This window comes from Sebastes fasciatus, chromosome 8 (genome assembly GCF_043250625.1).
Source record: "Sebastes fasciatus isolate fSebFas1 chromosome 8, fSebFas1.pri, whole genome shotgun sequence".
Classification (NCBI taxonomy): domain Eukaryota; kingdom Metazoa; phylum Chordata; class Actinopteri; order Perciformes; family Sebastidae; genus Sebastes; species Sebastes fasciatus.
In genome coordinates, this window is record NC_133802.1 from 21,428,993 (window position 1) to 21,445,940 (window position 16,948).

A 16,948-nucleotide genomic window follows, 5' to 3' on the forward strand; every position below is an offset into this window, starting at 1 on the left:
TGTTTCGGATTACTGCAGGCCTCATTTAGTAATTTCCTTGCTGGTGTTAAATGGCCAGGATGCTAAAAGTAGGTTCATGCATAAAAATATCTTCGGTTACAGGCTGTGTTTTCCATGAAATCATGCAAAAGGCCTGCTCTTCAGACTATAAGAGAGATGTACAGAGCAATCAACCAGCAGTCAACCCTGCTGAACTGGGTGAACTCCACATTGTTGAAGCTGTTATGATGTTTACATTTTCTGTCTTTGTCTAAAAGCATTATGCCAGTTGTCTGGTGAGGGATAACATACCTGCATTGTGTCATATCCAATCTTGAGAATAGATAATAGGATTGTTAGGGAGGATACGTCCTTCTTGAATTACAAAGGCATGACCTCTACACCTAGATTAAAGCAGCAGTAAGAGTGGTTGAAAGTGAGTGTATACGCTTATGAAAACCATCAAGAATTATCTAGAAAGACTCTCTTATGTTCTCGATGTTTTCAGATTTTGCCCATGGGTGTTTTTTTCTTATGAGCCAGTAAATTCGGCACACTATTTTTTTGTCTAGAGGCTAACCTTTAATAGATAATCAGTTTGAAGTGTCAAATGGTAAATCATCTGTTTTCCCTCTTACCCAATAAATAGGACGCAATCTCAAAGTAATTCAGACTTTGTACTTTACCACCACAACCTTAAATGACCTTTAGGGACTAGCTGGTAAAGGTCACTCTGATATGCTTAATGGATGAGAAAGCATTAGTAGAAATGGATTGAGGAGCTGCTTGCTAATATCGACAGAGAGAGCAGAGTGGATGATGAGCATTCAGCTCTACAATGATTGACCTCTGCTACCATCATGCGGTCGTTGTGGGTACTGAACCTCAGTACAAAAGCTAGAAGGCCTACATACAAACACTGACTCTGTATACTGACTTGTATGTGCATTAACAGTGACAACACTGTTTGTCTGATTGTTTTAAATCTGCTCTATACAATATCCAGAGCATTATTATAGCTGTAAACAATGAATTGCTATGTAAAGATATAGAGGAGTAATGTCTACCTGAGCATAGAGGGATGTCGCTCTCCCTCCGTGTGTTATAATCTGAGCTTCTCCATGATTTGCTGTCATAGCTTGAGAGCCACGTGGAGGCAATAGAAATGCTCCCAATCTCGCATTAAGCACCTTTAAGTATCAATTAATATGCAGATTATTAAATGACAGGAAAAAGGGAATGTCACAGTTTCCCAAAGTCCAAAGTGACATCTTCAAATGTTGTGCTTTTTCTGAAAGACAGATATATTCTGTTATCTAGAAAATCAGCAAATATTGTCCAGCAAATATTAACATTTAAGTTGCTGGAGCCATAGATTTATGTTTACATTTATGTAAAAAAAGATTTTACACATCAAAATCTGTTTACAGGTCTTGGGGAATACTATTGCAAATTATGTGACAAAAGTTGTATAAAGACTCCAGAGGGAACTGCGCAGAATCGGATTAACTGCCTCAAGTGATGTCACTTGTTGTTGCAGAAGACTAAGATTTTGAAAATGAAAAGAATCTGGGTGTGGGGAGTTGCTGGAGGCTATTTTAGCAGCTATTACTTAAATTGTTGACTGAACTGTCACCAATCATGTTGCATTGTGGGTAATGTAGACGGCTGATCTTGAAAAGGAAGATAACGCGTGGATTAAAAAAGACGATACTGTCCGTTGTCCAATGTAATTGATAAAGATATAGGAACACCATGCTAAATCGATGGAGTACTCTTTTAAGTAAGTGATTATCGAAAAGGTTGCCAATGTACTGGCATATTAAATACTTATTTCAGCTCTATTCGAATTAGTCCTTACAAATGTGTTAGGAAGCAAGAATTGCAATAAGAATTGTAAAACGTGAGAAACAAATCCAGGAAAGACAAGTAATCAAAGATGGGTTTATTATACACATTATAACACACACACACACACACACACATACACACATTGGCAGGTTCAATTCAATCTACACACATTTAAAGTGAACACTATTCACTCACTGCCAAAACCGCTGTCACATGTCGACATGCATGCACACAAATCCTGATGAAAAGTTTTGTACGCAGTGTAATGCCTCGGCAACCTCAGCCTCTCAAAACACGTTAAAGCTGTCGGAAGTGTGGCCTCAACTATTTCCACCTTCATCACTGTGGCCGGCACCTCCCATCCTATCCAGAACTTTATGAGGCTCTTTAGCTCAGCTGGAGACACTGTGTTAAAAAAAAACAGATGTATAGTCAACACAGAATCTGCTGAAAACGCTTCATGCTAAAGATATCACAGTAACAGTGGTCGTACATACCGTCTCCAATAAATGTTTTCAAGTAGCCGGATACTCGACATACATCCGTGACATCGGACTCGCCAGTGTCTTGGACTTTGTAGCTCTCAAAGATGACGGTTATAGACGATGGCCATATGATGCAATCCAAGATTATCTGAAATCACACGCAACTCCAGCTGTATTCAAAATAATCTTTAATCCTCTTAGTGTTTGACATTGGTGCAATTTACAGTAAATGAGAACAATAATCTAGAGTCCAAGAAACCTTGTCTGAATAAAGGCCAGTTGTTTTCAGCATCGGCCTACTTAGATGTGCCGTTGCTGCTGTACCTGAGGTGTGACTTGTGCTTCTGATTCCCTGGGAAACAGGAGTCGGATTACATCTCTTCTGTGAATGAGAAGTGGCCACAGTCCCGTCTCTTTTAAGCCTTTTCGGAACTGATTGATTTGATGCCTCGTTCGCTCGACAACCTGCAATACGGCATAATGTACACAAAGTCACTCATCAGTAATCTTCTCTTTGATGCTTTAAAGTGGAAGTTAATGTAGTGAAAGTTTATTAACACTGCCAGATGTTTTGAGTGCATTTTCTGACCTCACCTCAATTGTAGATCTATGTAAGCAATTATTAAAGATGATCTATACCATTGATTCCCAACCTGGGGTCTGGGGCCCCCTTAAGGGCCGCCAAAGATCACAGAGGGTGCGCCAGGATTTGTCTGCTCTGAGGTTATCAAAATTAGATTTGCTCATGTATAACTAAAATCATAATAACACACTTCCTGGATAATTTATACAAAAGTCTGTCTATAAAACTATTTAAAAAGATATATTTTTTTGCAACTTGGTAGCAAAATCTAACAAAATATTCTGCTACAATCCATATTTGTCGGCGTTTAGCCTTTCAAAAACAACATTTTCACTGCAGTCAAAATCCTATTTGCTCTACCGCTTGGCGCACACAAAGCGAGACACACACCCGTATTAACGGGGCGTTCTAGCAGCAGTCTAACAGCACCATAAATGACATTTATTTAACCACAATAAGAAAAAATCTATTTTGGCTCTAACTCTAATATAGTAAATTTATTAAGTTGTTACCAAAAAAAAGATGACATTATATATCTGCATTCGCTCTGTCAGCACTGCTGCCTTTGTTTTCTCTGCACCGTTAGTTGGGAGCCGCCGGCTCAGCCGTCGCCATGTTGGGAGCCGTGCCGAGGCAATAAAAATGCTCCCAATCTGGCGTTTAGCACCTTTAAATATCTTCATATGTACCTTATTTTACGATATCAAAAGTAACTCCTAACCGATTGATGTGGATAGTTTAAAAACAAAAAGACACTCAGGCCTCTCGCTTAGTTGAAAGTTGTTGGAAGTAGTTGGAAGTTAAATTTTGATAACGTGTTGTTGGATTGTGTTGCGGATGCAGAGGGACTTCTGATGGTTGTGGCAATAGAGGGCGGGAATTGTCTTGAACGATAAACTGGAAAACAGACAGTGCCCATTTTGTTGTAGCTGTTCTGCTTATTAATCAGATTTTCTCCGATTTTGCTTGAGTTGACAAGTAAACAGATTTTGATGTCACTTTTTTAGATGTCCACTGTATTTGCGATAAATTGTGGAAATGGCAGGCAGCAAAAAGTGTTTGTTTCTGAGCCATTATCAAGATTGTTTGAAAGACATATGTCTCTATGATTAAAAATATAACAAGATAAGTATGTGGCAATACTCTTTAAGGACATGGTGAAATTTTACTGTATGTTATCTAAGGACAGGGGACTCGGTGTGTTCAGCACTAGTGTGGAGAAATTAGAATTAGCTTAGTAGCTGAAGTAGAGTAAATAGAAACACTTTGACATTACAGCATGCAAGAGCAGCTTCTCAGACAGCCATTTCCTGTTGGTGGCATTTGGTGCTGGCAGCTCCCACGACAGGGAGAGCTGATGGATGGCGTCAAATTCTTTTAATTCGGCATCTCCTTCAAGCTGGAATAAAACATAATGAAAAACATGTTTTATTCATGCAGCATGCATAGCATAAAGAACATTGATTGCAGTTTCATGAAGCAGAGTTCAGTGTGTTAAGTGACAGATAGAGAGAGCCTTTTAGTAGAAAATATAATATGTGTTTTTCATGTTGTGTGTTTATCACAGTTAAACTCACCATTTTCACAGCGTCTCGGATGTCGAGGTCGGGGCAGTCTCGTATTGTCACAGGAATTGTCTCCAGCGAACCTCCGAGGAGAATGTGAATAATGGCCGGGCTAAGACCCGGGAAACTCGGGCCGTGATGCAAGAAGGAATGGCCGATCATCCGGCCCGCGACTGTGAACATGTTATTGCAAAGAAGTTCATCTGAAACTGAGGGGACGAGGTGATCAGGCTCACCTTCGAAGATTTTGGTGATGGCTGCACCTCCTGCAAAAAAAAAGATTGAGGATTAAGAGAATATTTAGAGCACAAGGTTAATGACTAGAATGAAATAAATGAAGAAAAATGACCTTTGAGCCGAGTCAGTAAGTAAAAGTAGATTTTGATATTTTGATACTGAACTCTTAGTGTTTGTTGAATTAGACCCGTAGCTCACCTTTACTGAAATCTGATGAGCTGTGTTAGTGATTGTTACCGTAATCATTATCATAGATTTCACATAAATGGTCCGTCATCTGTTCTTTCAATTATTTAATTAAACCATCAAGATTTATTTTTTTCAGTTTTTCCGAGTGCTAAAAATAGAAAATAGTTTTCTTGTTTACTAGATGATCCAGATTTGACTAGGGCTGTATATTGGCAAGAATCTGGCGATACGATAGGCATCATGATACAGGGGTTACAACTCAATTTATTGTGATATATTGCAATACAGTAAGCAAATTTAATTTTAGGAAAACATAGTATAAAGTAACACACCACCATATACATAAAATCGGAACTGAGGGATCACAGTTGCATTTATCACAGTCCCTCTAACATACAAAATCATAATAATTAAAATAAAAGGGCTTGCAGGATTCTTTAGGTAAACAAATTATGTAAATATAAAAAGTAAAAGGCAGTGAAACATATTGTATATTTTTTTAACTAATAATTAAAAATCAATACAGTGAGATACTTTGAGAATCAATACAGTATCCCAAAGCATAATATCGCGATACTCAAGTGTATAAGCATTTTCTTACACCCCTAGATTTTATAGGCTAAATGAAATAATTGAATGAACAGATGATACTTGTGTGTGTGTGTGTGTCTAACCAAAGTTTATATGGAATCCACTCATGAGCTTGAAAATCACTGTTGACATCATGTGACGGTCGACCCCACTTCCTGTTGCAACGTCACCTGTGACGACACACACATTTTTTTGCGTAAATCACTCAACTGAGCATTGTGATGTTTTTTTTACTAGTTAAAGTAGTATTATTTACCTTGAAGCTTGCATCGAAGTGGCGACGTCCACCGAACGTTGTCTCTCTTGTAAAACGCAACTAAAGTTTGGTCTTGCTCCTCCTTGTCTTGTCTGATGTCCACACTCAGAAATAGGCTCTTTGAACCTCTGCTGCTGTGGAGAAGCTCTTGTGAAAATAGCCAACCAGCTTGTTTTGGATCTGACACTGTTCTCCATTCTGAGACAGCACCAAAAAGAGCAAAACAAGGAAAAAAAACATGAAATATACGCTGTCCACAAATGAAGGGACTCTAATGACTTTATATATAAAAAGATGAAAGAAAAGATGAAAGAAAAACATGTACCGCCTGTGGTACTTGTGATAATTTCCTCCTCCATTTCTGTAGATACTGACCCGATCATGATAGACAGTCCATTCCAACAATCTGAAAGAAAAGGATTTGTAGCGTAATAGGGTAAATGCCAAATGCTGTAAACAGATCCACTGTGCTTCAGATCGGCATCAAAGTGAGCTCAGTACTAGAGGATGTATATAACAGCCCTGTGCGTTTAAACAAGTCTTTACTAGAAACATGTTAAATAAAAGGGCTGCTGTTTTAGAGGTATGCAGCTTTTCTTGTGAGTGACCCTCAGGCAGGAGGGAAAAGAGAGTCATGTTTTACTGCTCCACAGCCTTTGAACTATTTAGATCTGGCCATTGGCTAGCAAAATTTCTATCTACAGTATGTTGCTTTTGACTTTTTCCTACATGTTCAATTCACATTTTATGTATGATTTTGGCATACGGATTGTCTATATTGTGATTTTATTATGTTGGTCTTAGTGCTGTCAGAATAACCACAATATTGCAATACCGCGCTAATGACATGCCAAGGGGATATTGACCGCCACAACCGCTATGTTCACATTTTCTCACAGTGGAGGAGGGGACAAATACCACAAAATCCAACCGTCACTTCATACATGTATGCGTGCTGAACAACAATGACGGAGGAGAAAATGAATGCACATAGACCTAGTCATAGTCCTCTCTCCCTACACGTGTTTCAACCATTCTCCTAATCCTACTCTACCATGTGCCGACATTTTTACTTCTGCAGATATTCTGTATCATAGCAACCAGACACAACCAAAGTGCGAAAAAAAACCGCTGTGCATCACTTGCCTTCTGTGTTCTGCATTTAACAATAAACAAGTATTTAATTTGTTTTAAAACTGTCATCTTTGTCATTTAAAAAACAACAACAATATACATAATAATAGCCTAACAATAAAGCTTCTTTATGTAGCACTAAAATCAGGATAAATAAAGTCATTTGCGAAACTAATACCACTAATACAGCATATTGCGCTCACCGCAGGGGAAATTCCTTTACCGACAGCCTTAGTTGGTCTATTTTGTACACGACATCTATTGCATGTCTGTCCGTCATGGGAGAGGGATCCCTCCTCAGTTGCTCTTCCTGAGGTTTCTTCTATTTTTTCCCCGTTAAAAGGGTTTGTTTGAGGAGTTGATTATATATCAAGCATACTGTTTCAATTTCAATTTATAAAAGTTTTTCTCTGTAAAATTTAGTGTTAAGATAAACTTGTAAGTACAATATAGTTTTTTTAGCAGGGTTAACTGAAAAATACTTTTAAATAGTCACGAATAAAAATGTGATTCTGATTCCCAGTTAATTATAGTTAATAAAGTTGATTACATTTTAGTCTTATGTTAGACGAAGAGAGAAATCAATCAGTAAGACAGATTCATGCAGGACCTGGAGAGTAACATGGAAAAAGAAAGAACAAGTAATGGTCAAAAGGAGGTTGCAGCTGTGCTTACCTGTGAAGATCTGTGACAGTGTCCCCTCCTTCTCCTGTGTCTTCTGTCAGTGCTGTCATTGGGTCTGGGTGGCAATTTCAACAGGCAGTAGTCTAAGCTGGTTTAACTTGTCAGTACAGGTATTGTAAACGCAGAAAGAGTCTATCTTAGCCTAAGGCGGCGACGTTTTTAAAGGCGACAGTCAACAGGCTCTGCTCGTAAAACAGGTCACAACTAGGACTGGGTCAAATGGTTGAAAACAATATTACAATATGAATTAGAATATGCCACCAGAAAGACACAAATAACAGCCATATGAAATGTGCAATTTCCCCACAATCCACAATATGTATGTATGTAATCCACAGATAAATATAGTCATGGTATACTGCAGTAGTTAGGAAAGGCAAGGTAGCTTTATTTATATAGCATATTTCAAACACAGAGGCAGTTCAATGCTTTACATAGGCAAAGAAAAGCATTAGAATGACATTTAAAAACAATAAATCCATTCAAGATATATGTAATCGTTGTCAGTTGCCTTTTGTAAACACGTAGCATTCAGTGGTGGCCCCTCCTCCTCGGCTCAACAAGGGAGAGAGCAGCGATGGTTGAGCGAGCAATAGAGTGAATGCAAAGAGGGAGTGGCGTTGGTGAGAACAAAAGTAGTGAATCAGAGAAACAAAACATTATTTTCTGATTGTTTCACGGCGGTTACGTTCTAAAGCACAAAGAAACACGACCACACCTGTGCACAACTCTGCGGGAAGTTGCCAGATTTTGAATTAAAGCCGGTTTCATCCTGTCTGCTGTGGCTCAGCGCTGCTCTCGGTCAAGGGGGTGGGGGGCACTGTCTGGAGCACATAAGAACACACAACCGGTTCTCATCCGTAAAATATACCCGCTTTGTATCTGACAGAGCTAAAGGGGGACTTGTGCCCATCGATGTATAATGCTTCGGTATCAAACGCCGAGGGGCATGACAAAGCGTCAGTCTTTGACGGCCTGCACACCTCGAGCGCTGTTATTGGCTGTTAGAGGCTGTTTGCTGAAGCCCAGAAACATCCTGAACACAGTTAAATAAGAAGGAAAGACAAAATACAGGCAGAAGGCAGCTCTCTAGATAAACACACCACCACACACTTCTAATGGGTGAGAAGTGATGATTGAGAGGGATTCTTTTTGTATCAGTCGATACATTGTTTTTTAGGACATTCTTGCATATTATACCTTTAAGGTAAAATAAAATATGAAATATGAGATAAAATTAAATAAAAAACAAATGGAATAGACCAGAAATACAGTTACAGCCACAGCACAGTTACAGTGGAGTAATAGTTGGTTAGTTCCATCTGTGTGCAACGTACTGTAGTAGCTAAAAGCAGCTTTGTTCTGACTCGAGGTACCACCCGTTGACCCTACTGGATTTATATTCTTCATGGAGATCAGAAATGTATTTTGGCGCAGGATTATTAAGTGATTTATGAACAACACTTCTTAAAATCTATTCTATAAGTAACTGGAAACCAGTGTTAAGGATTTAAGAACAGGAGTAGTGTACTCAGTTCTCTTGGTTCTAGCGCAGGCAGCAGCGTCCTGAATGCGCTGAAGTTGACCACACAGGAGACCGTTCTAATAGTCCACCCTGATGGAAATGAGGGCATAAATGACTTTCTCTTTAATCTTGTCCGCACATGAGACCTCTACTTCTTGCTGCTTGTTGTTTGAGATGATAAGATGCTGATTTAGTTATTGCATTGATGCAGCTTCTGAAGCTCAGATATGAGTCTTTTAAAATACCAATATTTCTAACTTGGATTCTCATCTTTATAGCTCTGGAATCAAGATGAGCCATAACTTTCATTCTTTCCTGCTTGTTGCCAAAACAGTGATTTCTGCCTTGTCTTTATTTAATTGAAGGACATTGAAATGCATTTACTTGCTCTAAGCATTTGGACCATAGACGTAAGAGTAAGACTCTACAGACATGCTATGTACAGTATGTATGAATGTTGGTGTGTCTGTCTATCTGTGTCATTTTGACGATGCACCTGTCAAGGGTGTGTCTCAAACATTTCTGCGATTCTGAAAGAATGAGCAAGAATGAAGATTTGTCTGTAGGCTTTGACAGTTTGGTTGAGTCAGAGACAAAGACTTTTGTTTAGGTGCTCTCGGTTTCTTAACTTCTACTCCAGTAGGCTTGATTCTCTTGGGTTCTAATCAGTTTATTACTTTGGAAGTGTTGCAGTATTGATGATCACAATTATTGACAAGAAAAAAAACTGAATCTAATTCTTGAAAAATGTACTACTATTTTTTTTACAGTATTCTTTCTTAGTTATCTTGTAAGTATAATAATACTCGTTGCTGTGATGTCAAATGAATGAAGATTCAGTTTTATAACAGCCTTAGTTTTTGCAATTGACAAACAACTTTGATAACAACAACAACTATGATCATGTGTTCAAATGTAGACTATACACACAATATACTGTATATATGACATTCAGCTCTGTCACTAAACCTTCTCAAAGTATGGATTCATCAGCAGGTCTGGTTCCTCTCAATACCATTAACACCCTCTCTGGCCTTGTGATGTGGAACCTTTCTGATGTTCAATCTGTTTAGTCTTACTGGCCTCATCTCAAACTGGGACACCCTAGTGCAGGCCTAGTCACGACCTCAATCCAGCCCATTGATCATTTATAAATATGAAGATAGAGTGGAGTGAAGATAGATAGGGTGAAGATATTGGATAAAACATCTGAAACTAGAAAACCCAAGGAATTGATTTGCTACCAACCATGTCATGTTACCTTGTCGGGAAGGAGATTAAATAACGCTCCAAAGTTAAGATACATTTTGGCGATTTTCAAAGGGGTCCCTTGACCTCTGACCTCTAGATATGTGAATGAAAAGGGTTCTATGGGTACCCACAAGTCTCCCCTTTACAGATTTGCCCACTTTGTTCTAATCACATGCAGTTTGGGGCAAAAAAAACATGCAGTTTTTTGCATGCAGTATAAATGTGTTTAATTAATTAATTAACTGCGGACTTACTATCTCCCCTTAAAGAACCCCTATAAAAGACAAAAACGGGTCCAAGTGGGTTCCAATAAGAGAGTTTATTTCTGTTCATAAATGTTACCACTCACACTGTTATGGACTATTAAAAGCAATATCATTATGTTTTTATTTAAATAACCTGCCTTCTATGTTTATGGGTGTTTACATTGTTAGATCATCAGAAGATCACCATTTTATTAGTAGGCTAATTTGCCCATTCATTAGTTATGTCTTGTTAAGCACAGAAATACTTCTTTTGTTAAGTTTTAACCCAGGCTGTGTAAGCGGAGGGAATTTAGGAGAGTCAAACTGAATTAAAAAGATGTTAAATACAACATTGTGTTTATGAAAACATCAACCTACTAAAATTAGAAAAGTGATTTGTTTTCACATTTAAATTCCTTGCTTTGCAGATCAGACATCAGACATCAGACACAGAAATGTAAATGTATACGTCCCTTTGGCACTTCACTGTTTTTCAAATCTGGCCCTTCTAAGAAAGTAATTGAATAGGCCTGCCTTAGTGTGTGATGAGGCACTCTGACGTCATCTAGTGTTAGCCGTAGGTACAGTACAGTCATACACAGAGACAAAATCAGCATGTTGCTGTGAACTTGGTGGATCGTGTCGTGTGGTCATTAGATACAAACTTTCACAGGGAACTGGTGACTTCCTCCAAGATACATTAACCTGTCGTGTTTTTCTATTTGTTCTTCATCACTACTTCTTCTGTCTTTTGTGTTACTTACTTTATTTTACTCGTCATCTCATTGAAACGACACAGCTGAGGCCCCATGCATCCAGACAGTCAACATGTTAGAGTAGCCCCCCCTCTCCATCCCTCCAGATGCCCCTCGGGGGGACAGTGACACAAGTGTCCCATTGTCACAACAGCATCTCTCAGGGGGGAGGACAGGCCTCGGGGGACGTCAGTAGATTAGCTATGACATTAACCCCCCCGGCCCCATAAAACACACACACACACACACACACACACACACACACACACACACACACACACACACACACACGCCCTTCACAGACGCTTGCACGCTCCTACCCATAATCCCTCTGTTACAAGTCACTTCCCGTTTCATGAGACAAAGCAACAGATCATGTGAGTGTGTTTTTTGCTTGTGGATGACTTTGGAGTGAGTTTCACACATATGGGAGCTAAAAACAAACAGAAGAGCGGCCTTGATATTAGAGTGAGTACTTGGAGGTGAGCAATTAAGTGATTATGGTCTACAGCATGAAGGGCATACTGTACTGTATGTGCATGTGTGTGGGGGAAAAGAGGGAGGGGGTGTTAGGTGGTCTGTATGTATGGGGGATGTGCTGTGCTTGTTGGGCTATTAGCTGTATCCTAATAGCATTTAGCAATTTATCATGGTTGGTTGATCAGTTGATGTATTTATTTGCATACTGCTGTATAACGGGACACAGTTTCCTTTATTTGTGTATCTCTTCAGATGAAGTCTTACAGACAAATTCAAGTGTTAGCCCAGCCTGTTCAATGCCTGATCAATATGTGATCATCCAGAGAGCTCTCAGGCTGTGCATTTACTGCAAGATCAAGACCGTTAAGACCCTCACAGACCGTTCAGTCTCATGATTGATTGAACACACACACACACACACCATGAGAAAAACAAGTTCTCAGAAATAAGCTGCCGGATGTACACTGTAAAAAAAAAGGGAGATTTGCAGAGATATTTTATGGATCTGATCCTGTTGTGTATCACAATCTTCATTAAATATTCAGCACAGTCCCTTATGTCAAGAGAGTGTCAAACTGTAAGCCAGCACAGCAGAAATATGAGAAGAGAGAGTTAGAGACTGAGATACAGAGAAAGATAGAAAGTGTCTGGGGAGAGGACAGGGATGGAGAAGCAAACAAGAAATCACAAAGTAAGCAGGTTTTTTTTCTATTAAACTTCAAAACACGTTGTGAATAAACAGAGGAACATCTGTTGTCCAGGAGTCAAAATAGCAAATAAAAAACGTTAGAGATGTTCCGATATCATTTTTTCCTTCCCGATACCAATTCTGATACCTGAACTTTCAGTATCGGCCAATACAGAGTACAGATCCGATACCAGTGTGATAAAAAATAAATATATATATATATATATATATATATATATATATACAGTATATATTATCATTATTATTTAACTTATATGAATAAGATCTTTGCTGTATTGTGCTCTTTCGCGTGATGCGTCTGCAAATGTTTTATAAGATTGCTGGTGTTGAAATTGGCATCATTGGTGCCGCCCCTCGAAACGGAAGTCTTACATACTGTACATATCGCCCTTTTACTTGTTGGCTTTTCCACTGTGAAATATTGCCAAATGGCTGACATTTTCCTCGCTCTGACTACCGTTACCCTCGCCACTAGCACCGCACTGTTGTTGTTGTTGTTTGATATCGTCATGCAAGCCCCCAGGAAGTGTGCTGGGCTTGATGCAAATGTTCATAGTGGCCAAACGGTGGTACTACAAAGTTGTAAAATGCATTAATAGCCGAATCCAGAGTTATTTCCCTTCCTCCGTTCATGTGAATGAGACCCAGACCGAGGGCTGGGAGTTGGAGTTAAAGGAAACGCTACTGCGCCTGCTCTATTGGCTCAATGGATGCGGAAGATCGCCGGATGATCCGGGTACTTTATCACTCGGCAGTTGGGCCATTTTGGATTCATGCGCCACTGAACAACTCTCATAGGAATGAACGGGAGCCCGCCTCCCAACGCTGTATCCAGTTCTCTTTATACAGCCATGTCATGACGTGACAAACTACATGCAATCAGTTCTTCTTCACTGCTCTAAAACTGTAGTTGCCAGTGGCAGCCAAGGATACATCCAATGAAGTCTACTGTTTTGGAGCGGCGAAGAAGAATTGATTTCTGGTTAAACAAGTTGATTTTTTTCTGGTTTAATAAATTATGGTATCAAATTGTCGCATAGACTGGCGTACTTGCCGACACCAAATTTTGTGCAATATCGGAAGAACTCTAAAAAACATCTTTGGAGCTTATCAAGTGGTTACTATGAATGATGAAATTGCTGTTTCACACCCCTGTTATTGCATCCAGCAACACTGAAGTTGTGTCTCACTGCTGTTACATTTAAACAACATGTTCCTCTGTTTGTAAAGCAGATCAGATGTTTCAAGGCGGCTGGCTACATGTGATGAGATTTTTACAGTCTGTGGTTTATGAGGATGGATAGCTAGACCGGTGGAAGCAGAATTCAAGGTCAGATCTGGGATGTATTTCATTACATCTGTATTTGTCCGCTGGGATTCGTTTGTACATGTTGATTTCTTCATCGCTCCCTCCTGTTTCCAGCCGCTCTCCTCTTTTGTATCTTCCCTTCTTTCATTAGAGACGTGTGACAAATTAGAGCAGTGATGGATGGGCTGTTCCTCCTTCAAGATGCTCTTTCGTGCAGGCATGCGCACTGAGTACAGACAGATATAGACATCAGATGTTATGTGCGTGTAATTCTGTGTGTTTATGCACATTTTCACGTGTCGTCAGCCGATCTATCATTAGCATACCGTGGGTTTCTGTCTTATTTCATCCGGCTTTCCCTGACCACCAATTAGACTTTGAATCCCCGATGATGGGGTTCAGCTTTTCACATGTGTGGCTACATCTGCTTAATTACCACGTATTACTCACACTATACAGACGGCCATGTGTGATGCTTCCTCCCCCCCGCCACACACACACACACACACACACACACACACACAAACCACACTCATCCAGCTAATGGACCAGCCTGTCTCTGCTTTTGCTTGGCTTATATTTCACCTCAGAGAGGGAGGGAGCATAGCCAACAGGTCCATTACTGAGAGAGAGAGAGAGAGAGAGATTGGGATTGTGATGAGGGGAGGAAAAAATAAAGAGAGAGAGGGGCGGGGATACGGCTGCGGGCGTACTGCGGCAGCAGCAGAGCGGCATGACGTGATAGAGGGGTGGAATGACAGACAGAGAGAGACACACACAAATGCACATGCTCGCTGCTCAGAGGCCCGCCAGGCAAAAGTAGACAGAAGCAAATTTGGCAGGGACCGAGCCAGACGCACTCAGCAGCATACAGATCAGAGACTTGCTGCTTTCTATCCTGATGCGTGCAGAGGGTGAGTGTAGCCTTGGTTAGTATTTTAAAATTGATTTTCATGCATTTGTCAGTGTTGCGTATCTCTCTCTTGTTTGTTTTTGTCCTCATATGTGTAACTATGAATGCCAGTTTCTGTGAACGGATCAATACAAATGTTTTAAAGGATGCTCACAGTGATGTCACAGTCAGCAGCGTATAGCGGAGAGATGGCAGGAGAGTGGAAGAGAGAGGTTAACAGAGATAAAAGGCAGAGCTTAAGTGGGATGAAAAGAGGGGATTGATAGAGGAGGGGGGGTATACCGTAACCAGGGGTGACGTGATGCGATCTGCCTGAGTCAGCGTTATATAGGGTAGGCTCTATGACTCAGTGCAGCATAGCATACTCTAATGTGTGTCCAATATATCAGTCAAGAGTGTTGGATGATGTGTGAAGAGTTGTAGTAGTGAATGGAGGGAAACTGTTTGTGCACACATGGGGATGTTTATTATGTTGTGCGTAGTCTGATTTGGCTCTCTCCTGTGGGTGCTTGTGTTTGTCTGGCTGTGCTTCTATAATGAGTGCAGCTGGAGCGAACGTGTGTGTTAGACATGCCTCATTCTCCCAGTTTGTGAATGATTCACATTCTCTGTAAATCTTGTGAAACGCCTGAACCGATGACTTCTCCATGTGGTTGAACCAGGCTGCAATGAAAACCTCGTAACACTTCAGTGAAGTGGTTTTTCCTCAGTGAATGAAGCAATTGCATAACTCCCCCTTGTATGAAATCAAAGATGCATTGTGATGAAGTTAACACCAAAACAAATTAACTATGTTTCTGTGCAGTTCCAACACGTTGTCATGCCAACTCGTCATATACTGACTAGGGCTGTCAAAGTTAACGCGATAATATTGCTAATAAAGCATTAACGCAACTTGCGATTTTTAGGTTGTGGCGGGCTCAGTTTTAAAGCAAGAGTGAAGATATTGGTGCCATATGAAACTAGAAAACCAAAGGAATCCATTGCTATCAACCATGCCATACTTGCTTGTTGCGAAGGAGGCTAAATAACGCTCCAAACTTAAGCTAAATTTCATACAAATTTTAAATACATGACAAGTTTCCCTTTAAGGTGCATTTTGAACAGATAAAAAAAAATGTGCGATTAATTTGTGATTAACTATGGACAATCATGTAATTAATCGCGATTAAATATTTTAATCGATTGACAGCCCTAATACTGACGCTTTGTCAGACCCCGAGGCGTCACTCTTTTCGGTCGCAGTAAACACGTGCTTAATGCTGTCAAGTAAACAAAAACACTTGCGTAGGTTCAGGCAATAAAACCACTATAGTTAGGTTTAGGAAAAAACAACATGGTTGGGCTTAAAACTACTACGTTTGTGCAGTGAAAGTGACACTGAACGTTGTGGACACAGGATATGAATGAAGGGACACGAACAGCGGTCACCTGGATGAAAGCTCTGTGTTGTTGGTCCCATCCACCTCACCTCCCGCCCGCCCGGTGTGTGACTTTTCGCTCTTAAAGCTAAGTCACCACACTCCCAGTGCACTTTCCCTGAGCGTTTGATATTTACGCAGATGGGTTTACATTGGAAGGCCTGGTGCATTTCATACCGGCGCTAAAGGGTGCGTTAAGCGCCGGTATCGAACGCCGACGGCCGCGACAGATCGTTGGTATTTGACACCCTGGGAATGAGAACGGGCTGGCAGTTCACAATCTGGAGATACAAGCTTTTTAGATGACTTAAATGCTACGCAAGTTGTGGCATTTTTATTGGGATGACAGACTATGTGTCATTGTAGGTCACTGTATGCCAAGTAAATTTCCATCTAGGTTACTGACTCATGATAACATAAACAGTCTCCAGTTCATTGTTCCAACAGACATATGTGTGTGAAATGACCTTTTTCCTCTAAAAGATGAGAGCACTGGTTTCATAGAAGAAAGTGACTTTGAAAATGAGTCACCTCGGTACAGGATGCCCCCTGATTGGCTGAAAATGTCGTTCCTGTTTGTCACAGCTTCCTGTCTCGATGAATGGAGAGGCAGTGCCGACCAATGGGAGGAGAGCGCTGAGGATGCAACAGTGATCCAGGAAAAAACAGCACCATTGTTTCTGGGACGTCGGAGAAGTGCGACCACCATCCTGAAGGCTCTGGCTGCTCGGCCTAACGGCGCACTGAAGGAGCCGGCGCCCCGTTGACAGGTAAGACACTCGTGAC

General features: G+C 40.4%; 2 protein-coding genes across 7 annotated transcripts in view; one reads left to right on the forward strand and one right to left on the reverse strand.

The window, feature by feature from the left end:
• The window catches only part of nav1a (neuron navigator 1a), a 125,820-nt gene that overhangs the window by 9,110 nt on the left and 99,762 nt on the right, over positions 1–16,948 (forward strand). For 5 of the 6 annotated variants that reach the window (XM_074644258.1, XM_074644260.1, XM_074644261.1 and 2 more), the window contains exons 1-2: positions 14,588–14,742; positions 16,748–16,932. The gene's annotated coding sequence lies outside the window, so the exon portion shown is untranslated. Of the gene's footprint in view, positions 1–14,587; positions 14,743–16,747; positions 16,933–16,948 lie in introns of those variants that run through there. The other variant, XM_074644259.1, reaches the window with a different exon arrangement.
• On the reverse strand, positions 1,914–7,729 carry LOC141772085 (uncharacterized). Its single transcript, XM_074642744.1, has 9 exons — positions 7,546–7,729; positions 6,062–6,142; positions 5,737–5,934; positions 5,564–5,650; positions 4,476–4,729; positions 4,175–4,297; positions 2,640–2,780; positions 2,328–2,463; positions 1,914–2,235 (listed from the first exon to the last, which is right to left on the reverse strand). The coding sequence occupies exons 2-9, from the start codon at positions 6,117–6,119 to the stop codon at positions 2,018–2,020; spliced, it is 1,215 nt and encodes a 404-aa protein (XP_074498845.1). The 5' UTR covers positions 6,120–6,142; positions 7,546–7,729; the 3' UTR covers positions 1,914–2,017.